Source organism: Lutra lutra, chromosome 7 (assembly GCF_902655055.1).
Source record: "Lutra lutra chromosome 7, mLutLut1.2, whole genome shotgun sequence".
Taxonomy (NCBI): domain Eukaryota; kingdom Metazoa; phylum Chordata; class Mammalia; order Carnivora; family Mustelidae; genus Lutra; species Lutra lutra.
Genome location: NC_062284.1, coordinates 142,515,444 through 142,542,915, shown reverse-complemented (window position 1 = coordinate 142,542,915; position 27,472 = coordinate 142,515,444). Strand labels below are relative to the sequence as shown.

The 27,472-nt window shown below is 52.9% G+C and overlaps 1 protein-coding gene across 6 annotated transcripts in view; it reads right to left on the bottom strand.

Annotated features, from left to right (window-relative positions):
- Positions 1–27,472, bottom strand: part of EVL (Enah/Vasp-like) — a 143,667-nt gene that overhangs the window by 42,180 nt on the left and 74,015 nt on the right. For 3 of the 6 annotated variants that reach the window (XM_047735532.1, XM_047735530.1, XM_047735531.1), the window contains exons 2-3: positions 10,775–10,943; positions 4,527–4,704 (exon numbers count right to left, since the gene is read on the bottom strand). In XM_047735532.1, the coding sequence (XP_047591488.1) occupies positions 4,527–4,704; positions 10,775–10,943 (347 nt within the window). Of the gene's footprint in view, positions 1–4,526; positions 4,705–10,774; positions 10,944–24,627; positions 24,651–24,799; positions 24,883–27,472 lie in introns of those variants that run through there. The other 3 variants (XM_047735534.1, XM_047735529.1, XM_047735535.1) reach the window with 3 other exon arrangements.

The following is a 27,472-nucleotide window of genomic DNA, read 5'->3' as shown; positions in this document are numbered from 1 at the left end:
ACTCACTCCTGCCCGACAGTGCGCACAAACCACTAGGACTTACAGAGATCTGCTCAGTGTATAGCCCCCTCCTTCCCCACACTGAAACCGAGGCCCACAGAGAGGGCCGTGGTTAAGGTTCCATGGTGGGTCAGAAGCGGGCCCACACAGAAGCACGTAGAAGCTGTTGCGTTGCTAAGGCTACTGAGCTGTGGACTGGCATCTGCTGCAGGAACAGGCTGCAGGGAGGGAAGCAGAGCATGGCTGGGGTGTCCAAGTGCAGCCTGTGAACGTCTCTCCCCTCGCCCACTAACCGGCTCTACCCCGGTGGGGCTGTGCGCCCGCTAAGGACAGCACCCAGAGCAAGTCTAGGGGAAGCGCTTTCTGGAGCTGACGTCAGTGATGCAGGAGTCGGGATGATGTGGACCCAGGGCACAGAAGCCCCCGTCTCTGGCCATCCTGTGAGGCGCCGCAACACAGTAGGAGCTGTGCCCGCCGCCCAGCCCAAGCCCCTGTGATCCCCAAAGTGAGGAGACCCCAGCTGACCTTCCTCCCTGACTGACTGAGGCAGAGGCGTGGAGAACACACTGGCTCTCTAGCCAGAAGCCCGGAACCTGGGTCTCACTTCCACTGGTAGGTTTGGGCAGCCGTGCTACCTCTTTCAATCTCCCGTGCTCCCACCTCGCCCTCCACTAAATGTGTGTAACACTAGATCCCGAATTGTGGCCTGGGAAAAGAAGCCAAATTATAAGTACTTCGGAGTGTAAGGAAGTACTTCCTTAGCCAGATAAGATCTTTCTGTGCCTCTCACCAACCCCCCGCGCCCCCGGAGCTGAGGCTGTTTGATTAGTGTGGACCTTTTCTTGAGAAGGGCAGGAAGGGCATGTGGGAGAGGAAGCCTGGTAAAAACAAAGCGCCCGGGCTTTTAAGAGAAACTACAGGTATCATTATTATTACTCTATGTTGTAGGTCCCCAGAGAGCCCCAAGCCGGCTTTGCACCCCTGTCCTCCACCCAGGGGCCTGAGGCCACCGAGCTGCAGGGCGACTAGTTTACTGATCTGTTTTACTTGCTAAACCGGCTTCAGGCTCTCTGGGTTGGGGCCTGAAGTTGACGAATGCGTGTCTAAAAGCTGCTGCTGAGGAAAAGCTGATTTTCTGGGTACAAGGAACAAGTCAGTAAAGAGATCTTCCAAGGGCCCAGAGCCTGACCATCACGTCCACACCGGCGTTAGGCAGCAAAAACAGGACTGTGTTGTGTCTGTTCTTTCTCTGGACTACCCTGGGGAACCCCAGCCAACAGTGTGCCCCACGCGGCGGAGAGGCGGGAAGGAGCACAGGCAGAGCACGGCCCCGCGGCTCCCGGCCGGTCCTCGGTGCTCGGTGCTCTGGGGGTGGACTTCAGCGACCTCTCCAGCCATGGAACCACAGGGAAGTCACCCTCCTCCCTGAGCCGCAGCTTGCTTGGGACCCCTCTTGCAGGGCGGTGGCGAGAGTCAGGGGAGGGCAGGGGGCGTCCATGGTTCGCTCTGACGGGTGACTTTCAGGTCTGTACGTTGGCATCTCATATCTGCCAGGTTCTAAAGACACAGAGGGGCCCCGCTCGCATCTGCCCCACAGGAGGAGGCAGGGGTGGGAAATGCCCAGTAGGACTCAATGTGAGAAGACGCGGAGTCTTAGAAGGCACCAGCCGCAGAGGCCTGCCGGGGGGCGAGGCCGGCCAGTGAGGGGAGGGAGGAGCAGCAGGCGAGCTCCTACGAGGTGCCGGACACCACACCGGGTCCTTGAGCCCCCTCTGCAGCTCTGCAGTGGGACCGATGACCCTATGTGACCAGGAAGGAGACTGAAGCTTACAGAAGATGACCACGTTTAACAAGAACAGAAAACAAGGAACCAGTATTATTTGAGCTCCTGTCACATGCTAGGCACCAGATGCTAAGTGCTTTAACAACATCTCAAAACGAATCTTCCTAACAACCCCAGGGAGTAGGGTCTAGGATCCCAGGGCCACAGGTGGCAGAACAAAGACTTACTATGAGATCTAGCTGCCCCCAACGAACGCTTTTCATGTTATGGTGAACTGCTTCCTGCCAGGGGAGGGTAGGCTGGGATTTCCCGACCCAGAGGGGATTCGCCAGAAAACAGCACAGTGATCCGGCAGCATGATCCGGCAGCATGAGCATGTCCAGTGGCGGCTGCTGGACAGAGGTGGGTGGATCCACGTAGCACAGCCCCATGGCGCAGTGGCACATAGTGGCCCACGGAAGACTGAACCATGCCCCGGTGGCTCCCGCAAACACAAAGCTGAGGGAGAGTCAGGTACAAAGAACACACTGTACGAAGTACACACAGTGAGGTTCAAACGCAGGCAAAACTGCTCTGTCGTCTCAGAAGCTGTTGTCCCCTGTCCTTGCGGGAGCAGGAGAGGGGTACGGTCTTTCTGGGGACCTGCGGCGGCGGGGGGGCTGCTGGCATGGATGCGTGCAACAGCTAGTTGGGCTGCACACCTCTGGCCGCTGCTCGGTAAGGTCACACCTCAGGGCAAGGAAAAGCAGGACTCGCTCAGGGCATCTCCTTCCACCAGAGGTCACACCTGCCGAAGCAGGACATCGGGTCCCGGCCAGCGAACTGGGACAGGCCGCCGCTACTCACGGTGTGAGATGCCAATGAAGCCGCCCACACACGCGGGCCCTGCCCCTGCCCTGACGAGGGCGCGAGTCCCACCCAAAGGAGGTAGAGGAGGCCGGGGTTCCTAGCTGACACGGGTGAGTGACTTCCTCCTAAAGGTTTCTCGTTTGGAAATGAGGGTCGTATTAGCTAATTTCCCTGTGACTATGGTAAACTTAAGAAAGCAACTAGTAGTTTCTATTTAATGAGCAGTTGCTTTGCAAGGGTTATTGGTCTGATTAAATTGTTATTTTTGACCCTCACTGTGTCTACCTGTACAGACCCAATAAAGCTGAGCTCTCACATCCTGGGGCAGGTGAGGCAGCTTGGATCAGAAACCTTAAACCCAGCTCACTTTACCAGGAAGTACGAGGCTCTCCGGTGGAAAAGAGCCTGAAAACCTGTGTCGGGTGCTTACGACGCTTCAGCTGTGGTCGGGCAGCTTCCCACCACGTGTTCCAAATTTTCAGCGGGAAATCCACAAACCCTGGAGCCTTTCTGAGGCGGGGAGAACATTCCACAAGTCGCCGTTCTGTGTGTGACCCCTGGGGAGCATACTCAAAACGTGTTCTTTATTTACTTAGAAAAATTCTCCGAGGGTTTACACTGGGCCCCAAAGTTGCCATCTATCAGGACCAACAGATCTGTAAAAGCCGTCTCCCTCTAAGTACCATGTCTCCCACTTCCCACCCTGACTCTGGCAGCAGCCGCAATGGGAGTGACACCACGGACAAGTGCCAACAGTGGGTGACTGCTGTGCGTCAGGCAGCCTGCTAGGTATTGTACACTTTGCCCAGTGAAACTTAAAAACAACCTTTATCACCCCCATCTGACGGAGAAGACAACTGAAGCCCCGAAAAGGAAGTAACTTGTCCAAACTGTCCTCAGCTGGAACGTGGCAGGACCAGGACGCAAACATAACCCTGCTCCTGACTCGCTCTACCAAGGCTAAGACCTCTGCGAAGCGCGGGACCGTATGCGTGGGCGTCAAGACACCTGCACCCTGGAAGGCTTCTATGTTCCCCTGAAGCTAACATTGAGAATTTCCAATAAGCCACATGCATTTTTGCTCTGCTTAGAAACTTTTGCCAGCCCTGCCCCGCTCCCTCCTCCAGGCCCACTGTCTACCCCAAGTATCAAGCCTGGCCCCAGCCCCCTTCTAGGTCTTTGGGACCCTTCACTGTGAGGTTTCAAGTCACCTTCCTTCCTGTGTGTGCCCGAGGCCCCAGAAACACTGCAGGGCATTCTCCCACATGCACTGGGTGCCTTTGCTGTCCCCCTCTGCCTTGTGAGCTCCTCGCCCTTCCAAACTGCAGCCCAGGCGTCCCTCTCGGTGTTCCCTAAGTCTGGCCACCCCGGGCTGGAGCACTCACCACGACCCACAGTGCTAGCAGTTCACGAAGCTATCTGCTCAGGCGCGTCTTGGGCAGAAGGACGCCATCTATGCATTTCTTACCTATTCTGTCTGGCCAGTTTCCTACGCTCAGTAAATATTTGGTACAAGTTCATTAACGACGTGAATGAATACTTTAATTCAACTTTAATTCAAATTTTTGCTTGTTCCCTCCCATCTCTGCTAAATACGTGTTCTAGAATACAGAAGGAAGATGACGCCTATGAGACATCAGGACATTTAGCTTCAGGCACGTGTCGGTACGAAGCCATATCTCACAAACAGCAAGAAGATGTGAGCACCATTCTCTCCTTCTTCAAACTGTTACTATGCCCCTTCAAGCTGGAGTCAGGCAGCAGGCCTCTCTGAGAGCCCATGTAACATCAGCCTGATGCGGCTACGGGCTGGGACCCCAGGGAGCCAGTGCCAGGGGAGGGCACGGGGAAGGAGAGGGGTCTCGGCACTGGGCCGAGACAAAGCCCGACTTACCTCCTTCTTGGGAATTCATGATGTTCAGGGCGAACAGCATGGCATTGGAGAACGTGGTTGCCTCTTCCTTACTTGCAAAGTTCAAGCCGTAGACCTGGCGGGCATCTCGCCACTGGTGGAAGGTTGGCGTTGCCTGATTGTACTTCAGCCCTTTCACGATTGAATAATTGATCACAACCTGGAGGGGGAAAGAAACAGAAATACGTGTAAGTAAATACGAGGTGAGTAAGTGAGCTGGAGAGCGCGGCTCCGGGGCACGGATACTGTGTCCCCTGGGGCTAGCAGAGGACAGGGAGGTGGGGTGGGGTCAGGAGAAGGGGACAGCGAGACCAGGCAGCTTTTCAGTCTAAACTCCAGAACCGTGAGGGGTTGAAAACCAGCTTCTTCATCTCACTAACGATGCGGTATAGTCGCGCCCTCCAGATGAGAGGCCTGAGCTGGGAGTCAGGTTCCCCGAGCCCAGGGGCTGGTCCCTCTGTCCAGCCACGTCACCCAAGGCGGTCACGGCATTTCTTAGGGGCCCAGTTTCTCCAACTATAAAATGGGGGTGATAAGGCTTTTCTAACCTACTGGGGTTACTGGGAAGGCCGCACTGCGATGCATACCTTATCTAGATTTCCAAGCAAGGAGACCCTAAGGGCAGAGTCGCCTAGTTCCTATCTAAGCCATGCACACAGTGTCTAACACTTAGGATGCATTAATAAATGGGTTATTAATTAAAAGGATAACTCAGAAAAGTTAATGCATCGTATTATTAGTCAGTCAACAAACCTCAACTGTCCGGAAGGAGCAAGCCAGGCCCAGCAGGGCAAGGAAAGTAGACCAGGGCTGAGCCCAGAGCTTCGGGCGCTCCCAAGCAGTCAGGGCGGCTGCTCCGGGTCGGCCTGAGCTCAGAGCTGCTCTCTCAGACAACTGACAGAGAAGGACTCCAAGTTCTTCAAGGTGACAGGTGGTAAGTGCGGCTCAGGGAGGCAGTTCGAGGCCTGGCGTGCTTATTCTGTACTTGGAGTCACGTGAGCCAACCTCAAGGACTTATGAGCCATCAGTTTTCCAGCCTGGAAAGTGGAAGAGGGAGCCCTGGCTGCGGCCCGGTCCCCTCATGGGGCGTGTGAGAGCACACAGCAGGCTGGCAGTGCTGAGGCGGCAAGCTCCCTACAGACGAAGTACTCAAGCAGAGTCTGGAGGAGGCTGTGGGCGACGCAATGGGAAAAACCTGTTTTAGGAGACGCTGAGGTGGACTGCTCAGGTCTCCTCTGGCTCTGGGGCTCCAGGTTTCTGTGACCTCTGCTTGACCGCTCTCCTCTACTGCTCCACTCTGCTGTGCTGTGGGTAAGGCCAGAGGACGGCAGATATGATATGGCCAACATCCACGACAGCTATTTTTCCAGGTCCTAGCCGGGTGGAAGGTGGGTTTGGGTTGTTGTACGGTCCAGAGAGAGAGCACAGGTGAGCTGAATCAGCTAACGAAAATGCAATTGTTTCACATCTTGACACAAGGAAATTTTGGCCAGCATCTATACCCCGGTGCCTGGGGTAGGTCTCTCTCTAGGTTGAGCTCCGAATCCTCAGGAAAAGGGCTGGAGGTTTTGTTGCGTGTATGCACAGTAAGGAGCACAGTGACCTCGGGTTAAAATGCTCTTAAGGGGAGAGCACACCCACGGCGGTGTAGAGACCAGAGCGAGGCAGCAGACCTGTTCCTTTCTGCCACGGAAAGGCCATACCGGAAGTTCTGTGTGCAGGTGTTTCCATTTTTGGGCTGTACTTTTAGTGGACATTATAAAACCAGAGCAAACTGGAAGGAAATGTTTTCAATGGAAGAAGGTCTGGAAACCACGTTATGCCAAGAATGGCTGGGGCGCCTGGGTGGCTCAGTGGGCTAAAGCCCCTGCCTTCGGCTCAGGTCATGATCTCAGGGTCCTGGGATCGAGCCCCACATCGGGCTCTCTGCTCAGCAGGGAGCCGCTTTCTCCTCTCTCTCTGCCTGCCTCTCTGCCTGCTTGTGATCTCTGTCAAATAAATAAATAAAATCGTAAAAAAAAAAAAGAATGGCTAAGGGATCTCGAAGCAAGATGAGAGAAGACTGCAGTGCCCCACAACTGCTGCGAATGGTCTGTTTTGGGAAATGTCAGTTCTCACCTGAGATGACTGTACGTTCTGCCGTTGTGGGCTGTAGTTTCATAAATGTAAATAGGTCCAGTTGGCCAGTAATGCTACCCCAATTTTCCACCTTTACCCCTTTACTTCCTTCCTGCTTATTCAGTCAGTTTCTTGGAGGTCACGAGCCTCGAACGATTAGAACCTCCAGCTCTGCTTCTGGGTTTGTCTATTTCTCCCATTAGATCTTTCTGATTTTGCTTTATGTATTTGCAGATATATTATTGGATGTGTACAAATTTAGGATTGTTAGGTCTTCCTTTTAATCGACCCTTTCATCACTGAAAAGGTCCTTCTTTACCTTTCACAATGCTTCTGGTCTTGAAGCCTTTCATATCTAATATATTAATACAGTCACACAAGCTTTTCCGGTTGGTAGGCTGTCCTCCTGGTGTCCTCCTGGAAGGCTTGCCTTTTTCCAGTCTCTCATGTTCAGCCTGTGTCCTTATCAGCTTTATTTTTAAAATAATTCTCCAAGCTCAGGAAGGACTGATCTGGACAACTGCTGAAGGATAAACTTATTTTATTTTAGTTTAGTTTAGAGCGAGACTGAGAGAAAGACAGAGAGAGAGAGCCCATAAGCAGGGGGCGGGGGAGGAGGGGAAGGGCAAAGGGAGAGGGAGAGAGAGAGTCCCAAGCAGGGTTCACACTCAGAATGGAACCTGACACAGGGCTCAATCCCACGACCCTGAGATCGTGACCTGAGCCAAAATCAAGAGTCAGACACTTAACTGATGGAGATAACCAGGCACCCCAGGATAAACTTATTTTAAAAGGTCCTACTTTTTTTGCTTAAGAGCTCACAGGTGCCGTGTTTGGGGGAGGGGTGTAGGACCGAGTGAGAGGGCCTTTCCTGTCTTCCAAGAGAAGGCCCAGAAACTCCAAATGCCGTGCACCATGCTTCTGAGGCCTCTGAGGTACAAGCAGCTAAGAGCCCCTACAAAAAAAGAAACTTACTCGTGGGAAACAATCTTCCTGATCCACACATTCACCTAGATCTAACACCCCTTGAGGCGCCTGGGTGCCTCAGTTGGTTGAGTGTCCAACTCTTGATTTCTGCTCAGGTCATAGTCTCAGGGTCACGAGACTGAGCCCGTGCTGGGCTCCACACTCGGCAGGGAGTCCTCTCAAGATTCTCTCTCCTGCCTCTTCCCTACCCCATGCTCACTCTCTCTCTCTAATAAGTAAATAAATCTTAAAAAAGCAAACAAACAAAAAACAAACACCTAGAACCTGTTGGTTGGTGAAGGCTCCTAAGGGCTCATCTAAATCTCTACCCTTCCATGAAGGCACGTCCTTCCCAGAGTTCTCACCAAGCAGCCAGCTAGCCCGTGGGCTTGCAAAGGAATGTGTTCACCCTCCAAGAGCGTGCACGGAAGAACGTGCTCCTGGCCACCGAGCTATCTTCTTCCTGACAGTGTCCACACAGGACTCCTAGCCCTGTCTCAAGGGTACAAAGAGAAGCATGCCTTCTCCTCCCCACGCAGCCCGTCGGAGGTTTGAGGGCCGCGGCCCTGCCCCCTTCAGCTTGCTTGCAGACCTCTCACCAGACCAGATGCCCTTCCCCTTACAGACTCTGGCTTGGGGCACTTGCGTTCAGTCCCAGTGTTCTCTGTGTAGTGTGACCAGGGCACAGCAGAGCAGGACTGTAGCTCCCTTCTGGACCTCAACTGTTCATTCAGCCTGAAAACTCACTAACATTTGTGGTGGCCATAATTCATTCTAAACTAAAAATCTTTTGATGTTTTTCCACCTGTAACGTGAGACTTGGGTTAGCCCTTAGCTGACGATACTGCCATGTACTTGTCCCTTCTTCCACAAATGATCACTGGGCTTTACGCCTACCCATTTAGCACAATGGGGCTGATACATGCTTATGCTGTTATCCTCTGGGGTTCCCGGGAGAATAAGTAATAGACATGAAAAGTGCTCCAGGAACCGTAATCACATTAAACATGTAACATATCCCGACCTGGTTATAACCTGAGGGATCTCCGTCTTACGTGTCTGACCTTGCAGTCCATGTAGACTGGGAGACAGATCTCTGAAAATCAGTCTTTTCTCCTGAGGTCACAGGAGCTGCTGTGGACCAAGCTTCTGGCCACGTTCTCTAACGCCCTGGCTTCCTAAGGATCCCTTGTGCGCTGCTATGTGTGCGTGCTCATGTATGTATGTACACATGTATATACGTATGCAGGTATGTATACTATGTACGTACGCTCCATCTCTTTGGGCAACAGAGTCTCAACCACATTCTAGGAGCCTGTCTCTTGAACGTGCAATTCCAGCTGGTGGCTGTGCTGGTAACTTCTCTGTCAGACTCTGGGAATCTCTTAGAGTCAAGACAGCCTCCGAATTTACCCAGGAGGCCACTGAGGACTGCCGCCAGTCCCTCCCCGTGTGGGGAAAAGGTCTCCTCCCACACAAGCCTCGGCACGTGGATTCTTGGGGACAGGGGCAGGGGGGGCATGAGGCTCCTAAGAATAAGGTGCATGTAGGTGGCAGGGAATCTGGTTCTCCAGGGCCGGGGCGTTTCCAGCACACCATGCTGGCTTCCTGGCACCCCTGGAGGGCAACCATGAGGTGTGAGGGCGGGGAAACTCCCCACAGTAAAAGGGAACACCCACTGTGATCCAGGAGCTGCACTAGGTAATGGACCTGAAGTCCAAGCACGTAGCAGGGAGGCACTGCTCTGCTGTACCAACCCATGGGTGTTGGGGACACGTGCCCATAACTGTTGCCATATGTATCCTGTAATATATAGCTCAGTGTACGTCTAAAAGGCAGAGACAGAACCAATGAATTGGAAGAACAGGGAAGCAGCCTCCAGAAGGTTTCTAGAAAATCCTTTCTAACAGTATGGCTCATCGACAAGGGAAAGCGACACCTCTGAAGGTACCAAGAGTTCCAGGTTGGACCTTTCATCGGGGTCCTAAAGTGGGGCTGTCCCTTTCAACCCCAAGAATTCGAAACTTAACAGGGCTGTTTTGGCCAAAGCAGAAACCCATTCAACAGGCAACACTCTAATAATAGAGTCCTCAGTTTTTGTTCTTTGTCTTCTAATGGCTAGCGTGCTGATTCTTACAGAGACAGACAGCAGCTAACCTGCTGCTCAATTTAGCAAGGCCCTGACCAACAAAGGATGGCAGGAGGGGTTATTTGAGTAGAGTTTTTCATAAGTGCCAAAACCGCAGAAGCATTTATTTCACTGCTGAAAACGTCCTTGTCGGCCTGTTCAAAGAGAGCTGGAGGCAGACCGTGAAGCAGTAGCCAAAGTCACTGTGGTAAAGCTACACGGTCCCCTCCTCCACGTGTGTTTCAGTCCACGTCACGTCAGAGTACTCGGGTTACACAGGCATGGCCCCTTCTGCTGGGGCTGGCCCTGGGTTTGCACGGAATTAGCCAGTACACTCACCGTCTTGTCTGATTCGCCCAGGAGGTGCCCTTAGGGGCAGAAACGATCCCAGGGTCTTCAAAAAAGATTTATTTATGTCTGAGAGACAGAGAGAGAGAGAGAGAGAGCAGGAGGGGAAGGAGCAGAGGGAGAGGGAATCTCCAGCAGGCTCCACACCCAGCGCAGGGCCCAACAGTGGGGCTCCACCCCATGACCCTGAGATCGTGACCTGGGCTGAAACAAGAACTAGACGCTCAACTCCCTGAGCCACCCGGGCGCCCCCAATCATCCTGATATTCTTTCCAAAGGAAGACTCGGGAGCTGAGGAGCCAAACAACTTCACAACAGGTCACTTACGGCTGTGCAGGCGGAAGGAGACACTAACACGGCCTGCAGTAGCGTTTCCACAGCTGTTTCCCGTCTATTATTTTATTCTAATGGGATAATAACACAGTGAGGTACACCGCGTGTGGATTACTGTCTCTGCAAGACAGATGTGAAAAACGACGTTCAGAAAAGAACTTACGTGTGCTCAAGGTCTCATACTGTGCAGTCTGAGGCCGCGCAGGGGGAATGTGAACCCAGACCTTCCGACTCCAAATCCCGACCTTATTTTTTCCTGAACTTTGTTCACTGTGTGTGTGTAGTGGGGGGAGGGGTACGCCCACGAGCCCAGCCTGTTGCTCCCTCGCTCGCTCACCTGCTGATCCTGAAGCTTGACCCCGACCACTCTGAAGGTGTTGCTGGCAGTGTTGTGGTAGATGTTGATGCGGCTGAATCCCTGCTGGCCGGGTTTGATTGGTACCCATTTCTTACTGGTGTCATCGTAGACCATCACGGAAGCCCGGGCTTGGCAGATACTCTGTTCGCTGCAAACCGAGAGAAAAGCTAAGCGTCAGGCTCCGCTATGAGGCTTTCCCTTTTCTGAACTAGGGGCCAACTGCCCCTTGATACCAAGAGCATCCAACTGTCCCTGGAGGGGCTGATCTGTGAGTTCTCATTCTCCGAAGACCACCAAAGGAGGGTCTGTGCCAATAGCTTACACGGCTTACAAAAGACGCACAGCTTTCCTCTCAGGGAAAAGGTGCTGAATGAGAAAGGAATTCTAATTCTAATTTGCCGACTGCCAACAACATTCGAGGCACTGTGTTAAATAAGACACTGCATTAAAGCACTTACGTGTCACAACTCAGGACAGCCACTCACTGCCCCCATTCTGTGGACAAGCAAAGGGTGGCTCAGACACTTAGGAAGAGTTTTACGAATTCACACAGGTATTCAGGGATTACGTTTGGGATTTCCAACCAGTTCTGTCTGACTCTAAAGCACATAATATTCTTCACAACATCCAACAAAATGTTCTATTTATGATACTATGACACGATATTATCCTACCAGCTGTGCAGACACCAAATGATTACATGACCTTCTGGAGAACCCAGCATACAAGTAAAACTAATAGACAGCTGCGTCCAACTTCACTGAAGACATTTCCTCTGTTCAGAACATGACCGAAAAGCAGGGAAGAAACACTAGAAGCCCCCAGAGAGAGAAGATGGTCATTGCCATGATCAGCATTACAGCTCCTGTCAGGACGTTCAGAGGGAGTGTCTCAGAGCCCGCTGGCCTCTCTGCTCGCATAGGAGCCAGATGGCCTAGAACGTGTCATTTCTTAGTCTCCAGCCTATTAAAGGCTCAAACTGAAAAGGCGTGCTTGTTCTAGGTAGGCATGCCCAGAACAGTGAGGAGTGGTGGTTACCAGAAAGGATGGCCAAATTAATATAATTTAAGAATTAGAAACAGTATTTAAAGCCCCAAATTTGAGGCCAATTAATGTAGAAGTCAAAGTGTGTAATAGTAACAGATGATCATAATTATGAGACTAAGCAGTCAAGAAAAAGTCACATTGTGTCCACTTTACCATATTTAAGAAGGCAGGAAAATAAGTTATTTGAGGAAGATCCCTTTCCCCACCCCCAGGGTTGGGTGACAAAATAGTGGTTTCTCTGGGATGAGCGCTCAGTGACTTGGAAACCTCAGCCTCGTCTACACAGTCAGCTCCTAAGTGTTCCAGAGGGCTCAGCTTCCTCCAGCCCCAGCTCTCTCATGACTGGGGCAGTGGGCGATCCAGACTTAAAATCTTAATAATAATTTTGTGTCCGGGATACACACATGCCTTTTCACACATATTCCTCCGCTGAGCTTTACACCAACATCTATACACATTTCACGGCTGTCCGGCTACTGACGATGTGCCAGTGCTGGGTCTCCAATCTCCTGCGGGCCCCCCCAGCGGTGCTCTGGGGCCTGGGAGGCTCTCATGTGCTTGACAGCAAATGACCACACTGTGCGCGGAGAGCTATGTGGTGGGCAGATGTGTTGGGAGTGAATTGAAAGGGTTCGGTCGTACAACTGTGCTACTCTTCCCCCCCCGTAATTCATCACTCATTTAAAAATATTTAAGGGGAAATCAGTGATGATCAAAATAGGCCTGGGTCCTCCCCAGAGGATAGCCATATTAGGGGGAAAAAAAGAAAACACAAAAATGTGGCTATGCTTTGACTTCTCTGAGTTCGTCCTCCTCTGGCTAAGTCTCTGGGGCCCTGTCCTCACGAAGTCCAGTGACAGTGAGAGGAAACTCCACAGCAGTAGACAGACCTTGGCTCAAGTTATGGTTCCATCCCCATGCGAGCTGAGCACACATCAAGTTATAGGCTAAACTGCGTCACTTACGGCTGTGGACACGCTCGTGGCTAACCATGAATGGGCAAGCAGGTGTGGTTCCTGATGCTCTCGGGCTGGGAGAGATCCCGAGATACGCAGGGCATTACTTAGCAGACCATGGACTTCCTGAGTCAGATGGATCTGAGCTGAACTCCCAGCTCTACCACTTGCTGGTGTGTGACCATGGAAGCCCTTGAGAGGATTCTGGAAACCAATCCGGAAGGTACAGTGTGATGGGCAACACTTTCTAGAATCCCTGTGGGGCAGCAGCTGAAGTGTGCCCTTCAGATCTCCTTCAGGAGAACCTGTTGTGGGAGCAGAGCTCACCAACGTCTCAGCCGCCGCCGCCCTGGCTGCCCACCTGAAGGCAGGCGCAGAGGCCATGCTTCCCTGGGCCCCTCTCTACCAATGACTGGTGTAGCGGGAGCCGCCTCACTCCTGCCTGACCTGCGGCTCTTCCGCGGGGCCCTGCACCAGCCTGACATGCCTCTTACTCAGCCTTGTGCCCTTCCTGCCTCCTGGCCTGGGGCTCCCCCTCCTTGCTCCCTTCGTCCTTCACGGATGGTTCCCTGTAAACCTCTTGCACGTCATCATCTGAAGGGTCTTGGCGTCTGCTTCTGGGAGCACCAGAGAGACACGGCCCTGCCATCGCGCAGGTGGGCCATGCCCGTCTGGTTCTCTGCGGGCCCAGAGCCTGGCACGTCACTCACTGCAGAACCTCAGGGCCTAGAGGGGACATTCTCATGTCCCATGCAGCTCGCCTTCTAAAGCAGCCCGTGTGCAGACGAAGCCTTCGACAGAAACTGCTCTCCGAAGCAGCCTGCTTTGTTGTGATGTGGTTTCAGCTGTGAGGCCGTCCCCTCCCTTGTTCTGAGCGACACGGCACTCACAGTCCTTCCGTTACAGAGGTGTCTGGGACAGCCCATGACAGTCCACTGGGCAACTGAAGGGACACGTGGCCCTCCCTACACCGTTATCGACAGGACAAAGCTGCCAGTCACTCTCCTCAAATGAGGCCCGCTTTGTCGCATGTTCTCATAGCGTCTGGGTCCCATGTCGGGGTGGCAGGTTTTCATCTCAGTCTGACAAGCACAGATGCCAGTGGGTCAAGTACACTTAGTGACGCGGAGGCAAACATGACGGTTCCTCGCCTCAGAGAGCTCGCAATGACCCTGAACACGAGACAACTCGTGGCACGCTTTGGTGAACTGGAGGGACTGGGGAAGCTGGGAGACTTTGTGAAGAAAACGCTGCGTGTGCTTCAGACGCAGACCTTCGGCCCCTGGCGAGCTGAGGAAGGGGATGCGGGTCGCTCGGTGGGGGAGGCGCACAGCCGGCGGGGGCCGGGAGGCGAGAACAGCGTCTGCAGGGAACCGCAGCTCCTGGCGGCCGGCGCGGGCCTGGGCTCCCACCTCCCGGGTGCTGCAGGAGACGGTGGAAGGTACCCACCACCGTGCCCGCCCCTGCTGGGTGCTGAACACCAAGAACCCAGGAACTCATTTTCTTTTTTCTTCTTTCTTTCTTTCATTCCTTCCTTCCTTCTTTCTTTTTCTTTTTTTAAAAGATTTTCCTTATTTATTTGAGAGAGAGATAGAGTGAGAGAGAGCAAGAGAGGGGAGAAGGTCAGAGGGAGAAGCAGACTCCCCGTGGAGCTGGGAGCCCGATGCGGGACTTGATCTGGGGACTCCGAGATTACGACCTCAGCTGAAGGCAGACGCTTAACCAACTGAGCCACCCAGGCACCCAAGAACTCATTTTCTTATTCTAGTTATGGCCACAGTTCCTTGTCGTTAACACTTCAGGTTCGAATCGAACTTGGAGTCAGCCAAAATGAGAACAGGTCTTTTTTTCCTATTTGGATGGTGCTTGTCTGGGCTTATTTTCTCACAACAAAACCTGAATGCAAGAAAATACCCATTTCTTCTACTTACGATTCACCTTGCTTGTAATCCCTCTGGGATTTCTGTTTTAATAAAATCTTTTTTTTTTTTTTTTTAAGATTTTATTTAGTTAGTCATGATCCCAGGGTCCTGGGATCGAGCCCCGCATCGGGCTCTCTGCTCGGCAGGGAGCCTGTTTCCTCCTCCTCCTCCTCCTCTCTCTCTCTCTCTCTCTGCCTGCCTCTCTGCCTATTGTGATCTGTCAAATAAATAAATAAAATCTTAAAAAAAAAAGATTTTATTTATTTGAGAGAGAGAGACAGCGAGAGAGGGAACACAAGCAGGGGCAGTAGAAGAGGGAGAAGCAGGCTTCCCGCTGAGTAGGGAGCCCAATTCGGGGCTCGATCCCAGAACCTTGGGATTAGGACCTGAGCCAAAAGCAGACGCTTAATAACTGAGCCACCCAGGCGCCCGTTTTAATAAAATCTTGTTTGCTGCCCAGCCTGGACATTGCCTCTGAGCTCCATCGAGACGACGGTCTTCTCCGCATCTTCCCTGGACATGAAAACCCTGTACTAACCACAGGCATCATACGCTTCATTTGTCTAGATCAGTTATCCTTTAAGGGCAGTCAGACAAATGTTTTCTTTTTAAAAATATTACTGGGGGGCGCCTGGGTGGCTCAGTGGGTTAAGCCGCTGCCTTCGGCTCAGGTCATGATCTCGGAGTCCTGGGATCGAGTCCCGCATCGGGCTCTCTGCTCAGCGGGGAGCCTGCTTCCTCCCGTCTCTCTGCCTGCCTCTCTGCCTGCTTGTGATCTCTCTCTGTCAAATAAGTAAATAAAAAAATCTTTAAAAAAAAATATTACTGGGCAAGTGAGTAAACTATTTATGCAAACATACACATAAATGCAAACGGACAATCCCTCCTCCCCCAGCCATCCGCACACAACCGTCCGCAGCCGTGCCCGTGTGGCCTCAGAGCTGCCGCCCTTCCCAGCTCTGAGGAACCCCAAAGTGCAGGAAGCCGGAGGGAAAGGTGAGGTCAGTTCTGAGAAGGGCTTCCTCTCTGACTGGCCGTCTTTCTGTGATCAGAACCACCAGCTGATTAGAGGGGGGAATCAGCCAAAACTCAGTGTCTGGTTTGTTCTCTATGGTGCTGCATCACTGGGTCGGTGGACCTTTCCTCCTGGGGACCTATAAGCCTGCTCTGAGCAGGAGGAACCACCAGAATCTCTCTCCCAGAAGAAGGTTCTCTTGGAACAAATGGTCCAATCCCATCGTCATCTGGGCTTTTGTTCAGGTATTTGTGGGCACAGGAATTTATAAGAAATTGAAGCCTGCATTACCCCTCCAAGTGGCAGATGAGACATTGATGAAGCTTTGAAGAACCCTTTTGTTAGGACGCTCAGAGGAGAGAAACTGTGATTCTGGGCCTCTTTTTCAACAAAAACTTAGAGGACAGTGTGTAAATTCAACTAAGGACAGAGGACATAAGGCCAAAAAGGGAACAGAGAGGAACGAGGCTAACCACAGATGCTTGCTGGAGAACTACATCTGGGCCCGGGCTGGGAGCCGCACAGCATGGGGACCCCTCAGGCCGGAGGCGGCTCCCGCAGCCCCGAGCTGTCTCTGCGGCGTATCACGGCCCTTTTCGTTGGTCCTGGTCCTCTGGGTCCACGTACACACCCCCTTCCCCAGGAGACTATGAGTGCCTCGAAAGTGGGACCCCGCTGTTTTCCCCTTCGTAACTCCGGTGGCTGGTATGATGCAGACACCCAGTGTCTGTGGAATGCACGATTCTGAGTGTGTTTATGACCGTGAGCCTGTGGGAACGTCCCATTTACATTCCCACTCCGTTTATTCTCAGACAGCGAGCAGCTGCCACATAAAAGCATCTGTTCCGGCTTACCGACATTGCTGTCTGTCTCCAGACGCTCAGGATCTGAGGTGCTCACCGTGCCCAGTGCCGGGGGGCGGCTGCTTCTGCAGGAGCCCTCGGCCTCACCCCCCTGCACGCCCAGGCCTGGGGAGACCAAAGGCTGTTCTGGGCGAGGGCGGGCTGCTCTTCCCAGCTCCTCTGGCCAAGGAACCACATGCCCGGTCCTCAGATCTCTTCTGCAGGGACAAGGATGGTACCTCGCTGTCCCCCAGCTCTGGCAGAGCCTCTTGCTCAGCCCAGTACCCTGATGTGGCTGCCCCCTGCAGACAGATCAAGTCATCACACTGTCCCTCTGTCTCCCCAGCAGGACTGGGGACAGGGTTTGCCTGGGGCTAAGAGGTTTCCCAGGAGGCAGGTTATTTGGTACATCCCAGGTAGACCAGGGTGAGCAATCACCCTCCTGGGAGCTCCTTCTTTATCTTTCACTCAACAGCCGTCACAGGGTTAAGCGCCCAATAAACACCCATGAACGTGAGTTTGGCTGAAGTGAGTCAGTGTGAGCAGGTGCCCACTGCTACCCCCGCTGCTCCCTCTGGCTCTCCCTTCTCTTCCATCAGGCTCCTGCCTGCCTGCTTCCCCCATTTCTTTGCCACTTGCTCCTGCTCCAGGCCCCTCTGGAACCTGGCTTCTGTCCCCGACGGACACTTAAACAGCTCCGCACAAGGTCGCTGGCGCACACTTCCCAGGGCAGGCGGCTGCTCTGGAGTTCTCAAACCTCTCCTCTCGTACTGAACAATGCTGCGACAATGTCCATACTTTTGAAGATGTCTCCTGCTTCTGCCCCTGCCTCCTCCCTGGCTCCCACTTCTCTCTGGTGGCTCCGTGAAGGCTTCTTCGTTCGAGGTTTTTATTCACCACTTACAGGAGGGGTGCTTAAAATGGGGGCCACAGAAAGGCTTAACGAGTCTAAGAACTCCTTGAAATTATTTGCAAAAGTGAGTGTGCAACTTTTTCCGAAGTAGGTTTTCACCGTGTTCTCAAGGGGCCGTTGCTCCAAACCAGACTGAAAAACCACTTTAAATCTTGGTGCTCCCCAATGTGAACCAGTTAGACTTTCTTCTCTTCTCACTTTGCACTCACGGTTCTCAAAACTGTGTGCGGTGTGAGAATCAGGTGAGGTGTTCATTAAAACGCAAATTCTCAGACCCCTCCTCCAGAGAGACTTCCCAAGTATTAGTACTCAGAGCAGTACCGGGAGCCCTGCAGCCTACACCGAAGACTAGGGTCCGATCCCTGCTCTCCGCAGCCCCAAGGGCCGTCACACTCTGTGCCCTGCCTACCTTGTTCATAACTCACTGTCCCCATTCTCCATGGCCTCGCTGCTCTCTCCGCAGCCCCAAGGGCCGTCACACTCTGTGCCCTGCCTACCTTGTTCATAACTCACTGTCCCCATTCTCCATGGCCTCGCTGCTCCAGCTCATGCTGTTCCCTCCGCCTGGGATGCTTTTCCTAGCCTAGCTTCCCAGTAATTCCTGCTCATCCTACAGACCTGAGACCCATGTTACTTCTGCTAGAAAGCACTCCTGGAAGCCCCAGGCTCAGTTAGATGGTCCTTCTCTGAACCCAGTTGGCATATCCTATGCCTTGGCACAGAACAGGTCTCACGGCAGGGGACGTCCAACAGCCTTCTACCTTGGGTCCCTCTGCTGGGCATGAGTGCCACCAAGGCGAGGACCACTTCCTCAAGACAGGCTTCCCTGTGGGGTGGTCAAAGGCTTAGTCCACAGTTCCTATCCCACCTGTTTACCTTGGGTGTTCCAGGACGATAGGGCAAATTCCTTGTGCTCTCTGGACACTGGGTTGCCCACACCATGCCTGGTGCCAAGTGTGAGGAAGGTTGGTCTGTCCACGGCCCAGCCAGCAGCTTGGCGGTAAGCCAGGTCTGATGGCGAAAGCATCCTCCTGACGCTGCTGGGCCAGTTAAAATGACTTGCCAGAATCACTCAAGAAACTGAAGAAGAAAGGAGTTCCCTCTGCCTAAGGTGTCTTCTTCCTCCTATGTCCACAGGTTTGCGCCTCACCTTTTCTTTTAAAAGCTTGGGCCAAGTGTCACGGCCTTCAGCAAACATCTGGTTCATTCCCGTTCACTTGGTAACTACGAAGGGAACAGCAGGATGTAAGTCTCTGGGGATGAAAAGGACATGTCCCTGCCCCGAAGGGATTACAGTCTAGCAGGAAACATGAACATGTACGAAATGGGCATGCTAATGCCGTCACAGGGAAATCATGGGGTTCTGCGGGAGGAATTCTCTTCCGTAAAACAGAGCCAAGAAAATGTAGGTATTTTTCTCTGTGCAGGTGCCCAGTATCCAGTACAGTCCGCGTGCTCAACACGTGTGCGGCTGCCCCTTGTCCCCCTTGTTGGCCTTGTGTCCTCTGATCACTTTCAAGCTTTGCCGAGAGCTCTTTCACTTATCTTCCTCCCAAGAGGAGAGCTGCTGGAGGGCAGGCCCCAGGGTGAGCCATCAGCTCCCCCATGGCCTTCCCGATGGAGTCCGGGGCCACAGCCCTCGCGAGCCCAGGCTCAGCAGCTGCTGAGCGAACTAGTTAAGTGACGAGGGAACAGGGGAGGCCAGAGAGAAGTGGCCATAAATAAATGTTCCCAAAGCCAAGCCAAAACAGAGCCAGACTCTGAGGCGGCTGGTAAAGTCCTGACTTGTTTACTTTCAACATGCAAGCGATGAAAGTGAACTTGAAAAGCGGGCTGAGAATTATCAGGAAGGAAGCCCCTCAGCCGGCAGGAGGGCAGCCGCCGCGGGAGGTGGGGGCCATGGAAACCTGTCTGGGCGCTCTGGCGTGCGAGGCTACTCCCCAGCACCACGGCGAGGCTCAGAGGGGAGGGGACCGTCCTCTCCTTCGCCACCCCCTCTCTCTGAAGCATGAAGTGCCCCTCCTGCCCGATGTGCAGGTCCCTTGCATCAAAGCCCGTGTGATGTCATGGGATACTCAACAACCCTCATGAGCAAGTGATCACATTTGTCCCCACGTTACTTGAAGTGACTTGTCCCCAACAACAGGCACCACTAGCTCAGACCCTGTCTTCCTCCCTTCTCTGGAGACCTCTGCTTCTGGCTTTTAGGGCCTTACTCGCTGGGTGCTCCCACTCACCCTTCAACTCTGCCTCCACAAACACACGCCGCACCCCTCGGCCCTCGCCTGCTGTGCCGTCTCCTCCGGGCCCCACCAGCAGAGTGCAGGCCCCCTACCCGCTCCACTCCAGTCCCTCTCTCCAGGGCCACTGGTGGCCTTCCATTTGCCAGAGGTGACAGACTTGCCCTTGTTCTTGTCCTCTTGGCCCCTTTCTGCACCCTTCGGTTGGCTGACAGTGCTAGCAACTTGGTTCATTTCTACTCTGCCCCTTTTCTGGCCAGTCTTTGCCAGTGAGCAGGGGCAGAAAGGAAAAATCTGAGGGGCTGGTGTGAGCCAGGGATCAGAGATGTATCAGAAACACAGGCCAGGGGCATCAAGTCAACACTGTCCATCACAGAGACGGTGTGGGGAGTGAAGGGAGCCCGGGCCTGGCCTGTCATTAGCTGGCGACATGGCTTCAGGGGAACACACGCAAGGCTCTGGAAAATGAGGGGCGTGATCTTTCTTGACTAGGTTTTCAGTTTCTTGGAGCTTGGATACGTCTGAGGAGATAAACCAGAGCAGTTTACTAACATGATCGGCCCCCGGATACCATCTTGGGCGAGCAAATGCTGGCTCTGGTAATGGCACGCCTGTGTGAGCGGAGACTTGGGTGGAATCAGCGTGAGGTGCCTCTGTACCCACACGCAGAGCTGTCATGACCTACATGTCTCTACAGAGGAAACCAAGGTCTCCGGCAGGTTCTTCCCCGTGGCCTGGAGAATCACCTCGGGTGTCCAGGCGGGACTTGGGCTGTCAGGTTCTGTCCTGTGGAGCATCCAGAGCTTGGGCTCATCCCCGGGAGGGGCCCCGCCAGCCAGGCCTTGATGCCAGGGCAGCTCAAATGCCCTGCTCTGCCGGGACCGTCCTCCACCTGTCTTCTGTGTCATCTCCCGACAGCGATCCCTTCCCGCTGAGAAGAAGCTGCTTCACCTTTCCTTACGCCACTTACCACTGTACTGAAGGTCTGCTGGTTTTCTCTGTCCCCCATGAGGATAGTTCTTTTTTGGTTTGTTTTAAAAATATTGTTCATCTCGGTAGCCCCGGTGCTTGTGACTAGTGATTGCTCAGTAAACACCTTCGGATAAATGTCTGCTTTAGCATTTGCCTACACCTCGATGTCTCAGTTCAGTGACTAAGGAACACAGGGACTTGGAATCACAGCTTTGTCAGAGCTGAGAAATAATAATAAGTACTTTATTCAGATGGAGGAAACAGGCCTGGAGAAGGGGAGTGTCTCCTAGGGTCCTGTGCTGTTATGTGGAAGGGCCGTGTCTAGACCACAGATCTTCCTTTCCGCCATACAACAGGGCTTTTCTGCTTTACTTAGTAAAGCATTTTTACCACATGTGACTTATCTCTTCTATGTTTTTTTTCTTTTTCTGAACCATTTGAAAGTTGCAGATACCGTGTTACTTCAATCCTAAGGTTTTTAGCACACATTTCTTTAAAATAAGGACATTCTAATGTATAACTTAAATACCATTATTACATTTAAGAAAATACCTTACTAATAGCTAATACAGAGCCACCTTAAAGTCACCCAATTTCCCCCGAAATGTTTGATTTGTATGGGTCCACGATCTACCACATGACATTTGGTTGCACTGTCCGCTTTTTCTCTCCTAAGCTACAATGTTAGGCCATGTTCTATTTTTCATCGATGTTGACTTTTTTGTGTGAAGAGCTAAGGCCAATTGCCTTGTAGGCTGTCCACATTCTGGACTGTTTCTTACGACTGGATTCAGCGAGAACCCGGCACAGGTGATGGTGGTACTTACTGGACCCCAGCCCAGCAGAAGGCACCCAATGTTAGTGGCCTCCTCTTTCAGATGCAAAGTGGATTAAGGGAATGGCTGCCAGATCTCTCCAGTGGAAAGGTGCATTCCCCCCTTGAGAATTAGTCAACCATTCATAGGGTGGCTTTTCCCCTCTAAGTGGCAACAGGCTCAAAATATGTTTAATGTTAGGTTCTCAACTTAAAACGCGTATTCTGAAATGTTTCATACCTGTGAGAAGTGGGTCCCCACAATCCCACCACTCAGTCTGGGATGTGGTGTCACCTCAAGTGAAACTGGGCACCTTCTCCCCAGATCTCAGGGCCCCTCCTCTCCCGCAGGCGCCGCCATCCTGAACTGGGGGCTCACTGATTCTGTGTGCGCCTCCTGCAGCTCATGCTCATAATGGACTATTTTACAAAAGAGGTTCTCGAAACTTTTTTGTTTCAGGACCGCTTTACTCCCATAAAAACTACTGAGGATGCCAAAAAGTTTCTGTTTACGTAGCTTAAGTCTATCTGTATTCACCACAGTCGAAACTAAAACTGAGAACTTTCTAAAACACAAGAACGCACAAGCACCCATTTCATTACCTGTCACAGTGACAATGTCAACACATGTCATGTAGCTTCTGGAAAGTTCCACCATGCATTTGTGAGATAAGAGTGAAAAAGGCAAACAATGTCTTAATGTTACTATAAATATAGTTTTGACTCACAAACCCCTAAAAGGGCAGTTCTCCTAACCACATTTGAGAACGGCTGAACTATGGCAACGAAAACAGTGGGTGAGGTCTGCGTGTTTTCAAACGCAGAAACTCAAATGCTGACTGTTTGAGCCCCACTTTTGTAAGCGTCAGAATGAAAGGAAGGCTTTGGCTGTATGAAGCCTAAATTCTGCGTGAGCCCAGAATGGAATCTTTCCTTCCATCCGAACTGGTTGGGAGGATCAGCCTGCTCTGTCACCTACCATCGAGATGTTTGCCTTTTCTCTGCTATAATACCACTGGCCCAGATGCTTGGACAGCTGTTCTCCACTTCTCTGCGGAGTCTAGTGGAATCTGGAAAAAACACTCCAACCAACTGTTGCGAGAGTCTGATATTCTCAGACAGAAGCTGTCTCACACCCACTTCCCACACTTTCTTTCCAGGCCACCAACATAACACTTTCTGTGGGGAGCCGCTCGATAGTCCATGAGGACACTGGGGCTACTCAAACCTCAGAAACGTTTATAAATTCCAGTACATGCCTGTGTCCTCGCCGTCTGTGATTCTGCTTACTTGTGGAAGTGGAATGGGTTTTAACACAGCCTTGGGACAGCTACGGAGATCTGGCTGGACCCAGGACTGGGGCAGTATGCTTATCTCCAAGGATAAATTAATAGCTGAGGAATGAGACCTCGCTGAACCCCAGCAGATACTCCTGATCATTAGCATGGCAATCAGCTCAGTTCATTACATACCTGAGCAAGCACAGGGACAGGCAGAAAGGAGTGACACCATGCCCTGGGTGCGCAGATGACGAATGAATGACAGACAGAGGCGTAGGGTGCCACAGGAGGACAGAGGAGGTCTCTGTGTCTCTCGTGGTATGAATGGTGTGAAATCAGAGACTGCATGATAACAGACATTAGGAGGCCCTGGTCCTAACCTTGACTCTGAAATTTGGGGTGAGTTCCTTCAAGAGGCTACAGCTAAGCTTAGCTTTTGAGAACACAAGAGATCTGGTTTCAAATCCAACACTGTCAAGTGAGACCACCGTGACCTGGAGTGAGTGATCTCTTTGCTGAGCCCTGTTCTTGCCTGCAAGCTGGGACCAACAGTACAACACCTCAGAGGATGAGGATTAAATACGGCATATATCACAGTGCCTGGCACGGAACACTCTAGAAATGATAACTGTTGTTCTTTTTTGCCTTTCTGGGTTCAGCCACCAAAGTAAAACCACTGGATGAGACTGGTTGCCAGCCATCTTCAGCCGAGGACACCCGAGGAACACCTCACACTCTCATGAGAGTGGCCCGGAACCTGTGTGGTAATGTGTCTCAGCTGGAGGCACATCTGATTCTTTGGAACAAGAGAAGACAGAGAAGTTTCAAGAAGCTCTCCAAGTGACCTAGCTACACGCCCCTGGGAGCAGCTGCTGAACAATGTGCTCTCCCATGGCCTGTCTGACTGTAAGCTCTGGACTCTGACTCGCCTATGATGACAACACGTTCAGGAAATGTTCCTCTTAGAGGCAGTCTAGACTCTTAGACGCAGAGGTGTAGGTCGGACCCGGGTTGTGTGAGGCTTCTCACACCTTTACGCATTCAACATCTGAGGGCAGTGGAACAAGGGGCAATTAGTGTGCCCGAAGAGCCAACCAGCTAGCAACTGGACAGGGAGCCTTGGTGCCTCCACCACCCGAGAGCGAGCGAAACGTCTGCTCTTCTGGCCTCTTCTCCACCACGCCACATGGGAAGCTGCACGGAGAAGGAGCTTCAGTGGGCCGGGTATCTCCAGCACACACATCAAACGTAGTTAATTAAATCCAGCTACTCGATAAATGTAGCAAAACAGACAAGAGCCCCTCCCCTCCTTAGATTTTACAGGTGTGGAGAGAGAGATAAGTAATAAAAATAGTAAATAAGTTACCTAGTATGTAGGAAGCTGATAAGCCTTTAGAAAAAACAAAACGCCAACCAAACACAATGAGGACAAGAGGGAGGCCAGGGAAGGGACTGAAATTAGTGGCTCCACTAGAAAGGGGCAGACACATCCTCTTTTGTGGCCCTTCCTGCCACACTCTGGAATCAGTGGGTTCCCACTAAGCGCAGACTCGTTCGACCACCATTTACTGGCAGCCTGTCTTGCACAGGCTCACAAACCCCACGGACCCCCAGCTGGCACTCTAGGTGCTTACATGGCGCCCCCCCCCCCACCACGGCAAGGGAAACCACAGGCCACCTGAGTCTGGTTTGATGTACTTCCTTCACACCCACAGGTGACCCAGCGGGATGTCCTGGGGGCCGCATCTCCGCAGTGCATCCCGAGCCCAGCTCTTGCTCCCTGCCTACGCTGACTGTCCCCCCCCCCCCAGCCCCAACCGCCCCCTCTCACCTGGACGACTCCAAGCCCGCCAGGAGGGCTCCCTGCCTCCACTCCTGCCACAACACAGATCATGAGCCACCCAGAATGACTGTTCTCAGCCCTCCATCGGATGCCTTTCCCCGTGCTTACCGCCCTCCAAAAGGTTTCCCACGACACAACAAACAAAATCTAACCCCCTCACCAGGCTTGCCGGCTCTGCGTGAGAAGGCCTGTCCACGTCTTGGCCGGTGTCGCCATTCCCTCTCCCCTGGTTCACGTAGCTTCAGCCTTCCTGTTCTTTGACCCCTGACCCCACCAAACTGTTCCCGTTGGGGCCTTTACACTTGCTGTCCCTCCCTATGTGCCCCCCCCCATGCTTCCATCTCCAGAGTTTTGCATGGTGGCTTCACGACGTCATGGCGGAGGTATCTGAATAAAGGTCCCCCACCTGGGCGCTAGGTGAGGCGATGGCCTGGTCATCTGCAACCAGCCTCTAGTGCTGTTTGGTCTCTCTGTCTTTGGCTTATGGTTTCTTGACTGCGTGCCCTCCTGACCCTGCCCCCAGTGCAGTTTCAGGACAGGACAGCCTGTCTCGTCCCCTGTTTCCCTGGCGCCTGGAGCAGCCCCTGGCTGACACTGACCGGGATGCTTGCTCGGTGCCTTTTTCTTTCTTTCTTTTTTGTTTTTTTAAGATTTTATTTATTTATTTGACAGAGAAAGAGATCACAAGCAAGAGGAGAGGCAGGCAGAGAGAGAGGAGAAAACAGGCTCCCTGCTGAGCAGAGAGCCTGATGCAGGGCTCGATCCCAGGACCCTGAGATCATGACTTGAGCCAAAGACAGAGGCTTAACCCACTGAGCTGCCCAGGTGCCCCGCTCGGTGCCTTTCTGAAAATCATGCACTATCCTTTGGAGTTCACCCGAGGTCCCACTTTCTCCTCAAAGTTGGTCCCGACAGCCCCAACGTCTCAACTCCTGCTGCTCTTCCCGTCTACACTGTGTGTGCCATGTGGGGCTGGGGACTCGCGGGCTCTCCACTCCCGAGTGCTGTCCCCCCAACCCCGTGCGTCTCTGCATGCCCAAGCGGAGCAGCTCTCAGTCCGTGCGGAAGGGCAGCACGGAGCCAGCAGCCGGAGCTCAAGGCTGTTTCCCGGCAAGTCGCTCCTTCTCTGCCTTGGTTTCTTCCTCTGTGCAATGGAAGCAAAAAACCAAGCCCCACTGCCCGCAGGACTGTCGACAGAATGAAAGGCAACGCTGCCAGCGTGGTCCCGGTGGGCTGGACACTGCCATGGGCTCCATGCACTCCCGCTCCCAGCCCACGGCCAAGTGCTCGGGGAAATGCTGCTTGGCTTCTGGGTGGCCAGAGTGGGCGCCAGAAGAAGTTTCCATGATCCAAAGGCCCTGTGGATGCCTGCTACAGGCACGCGGGTGAATGGAATCTAGATGTCGTACCCCGTTAGGTCAGCAGCGGGAGGACCAAAAAGCCTGCAGGTTTTCCAGCGGCTCTGCTCGTGGCTACTGACGCTGCCCCTCTGGCTGGGTGTGGGGAGGCCGTGCAGGACCCCCGGCTTTCCGCCTGGCTGGGCCACCACCTCCTTCACCAGACCGGTCCTACCAGGGCTCTCCACCTCAGTTTCCTGATCTGTGTACCTCAGAACTGGACTTGCTAGGAAGTATCCAGACTTCAAGACCAACATTGCCAATGTACATTTTTCCCCTCAAAGAGATCCTGAAGAATACTTTACAAAGATAAAAGACAGTTAATTTGGCTGAAGTGGAGGGTAAGAGGCCCAAAGCACCACTGACCCGATTGCCCGACTGTGGGTCGGCTCTAAGGGCCTTTCAAGATGGAGACCTCTAAGACTCTTACTATTTTAAAAAACCTTAAAAAAACCCGTTTTGCTTCCTCCCCCTTTACTTTGGACTCGTTTTTCTGCAGCGGCAGTGGACAGGGCAGAGTAAACTGCCTGAGCTTTTCACACTGTAATTCACAGCTGAAAACGACTCCGGTCCTCACCCACTCTGGAAGTGCACACACCTTTGAAATCAAAGTATTCAGTTCTCCACAGCTCCACCCACAAGTCCTTCAGAGTTATAGGAAAATTACTAAAGTGATAGAAAACCGGCTGCAAAGGAGCAGGAATAAAGCCAACCACAAAGAGACAGCGTTTCCCAGGCCCTGGCGACTCTGGGCCGAGAGGAAAGGACTCCGACAGCCAGGCCGAGGCTGCGACGCCCCTCACCAAATACGTGCTTGGAGCAGAAGGCCTAGGGGCCACAATCGCTCGCCTGGGGCCGGCTCTATTAGCTCGCTGCCGACCAGTTCCAGAACGCCTATGCGGCACCCTGGGAAAAATGCAGGGGGCAGCCGTCCTGCCTCTCGCAGCCATGCGACCCGAGGCCAGCGTCCCTGCTTTCCAGAGGCTGGCTTCTTCCTCCTCAAAAGTCGAGTGCTGACACCTTCCTGATCTGCCAACATGGCCGACAGAACCAAGTAAGAAAACCAGTGAAGGGGCGCCTGGGTGGCTCAGTGGGTTAAAGCCTCTGCCTTCGGCTCAGGTCATGATCTCAGGGTCCTGGGATCGAGCCCCGCATCGGGCTCTCTGCTCGGCAGGGAGCCTGCTTCCTCCTCTCTCTCTGCCTGCCTCTCTGCCTACTTGTGATCTCTGTCTGTCAAATAAATAAATAAAATCTTAAAAAAAAAAAAAAGAAAGAAAACCAGTGAAGCAGCACTTTGTATAGCGATGGCGACACAAAGTTAGTACTGAGTTAATCGAGTTGACACCCCAAGTTCCCGGGGGACAGAACTGTCTTATCACTGACCATGTTTCCTGGGGTCGCAAGGTGGGGAGAATCACAGCTGAGGTGTCACCCCA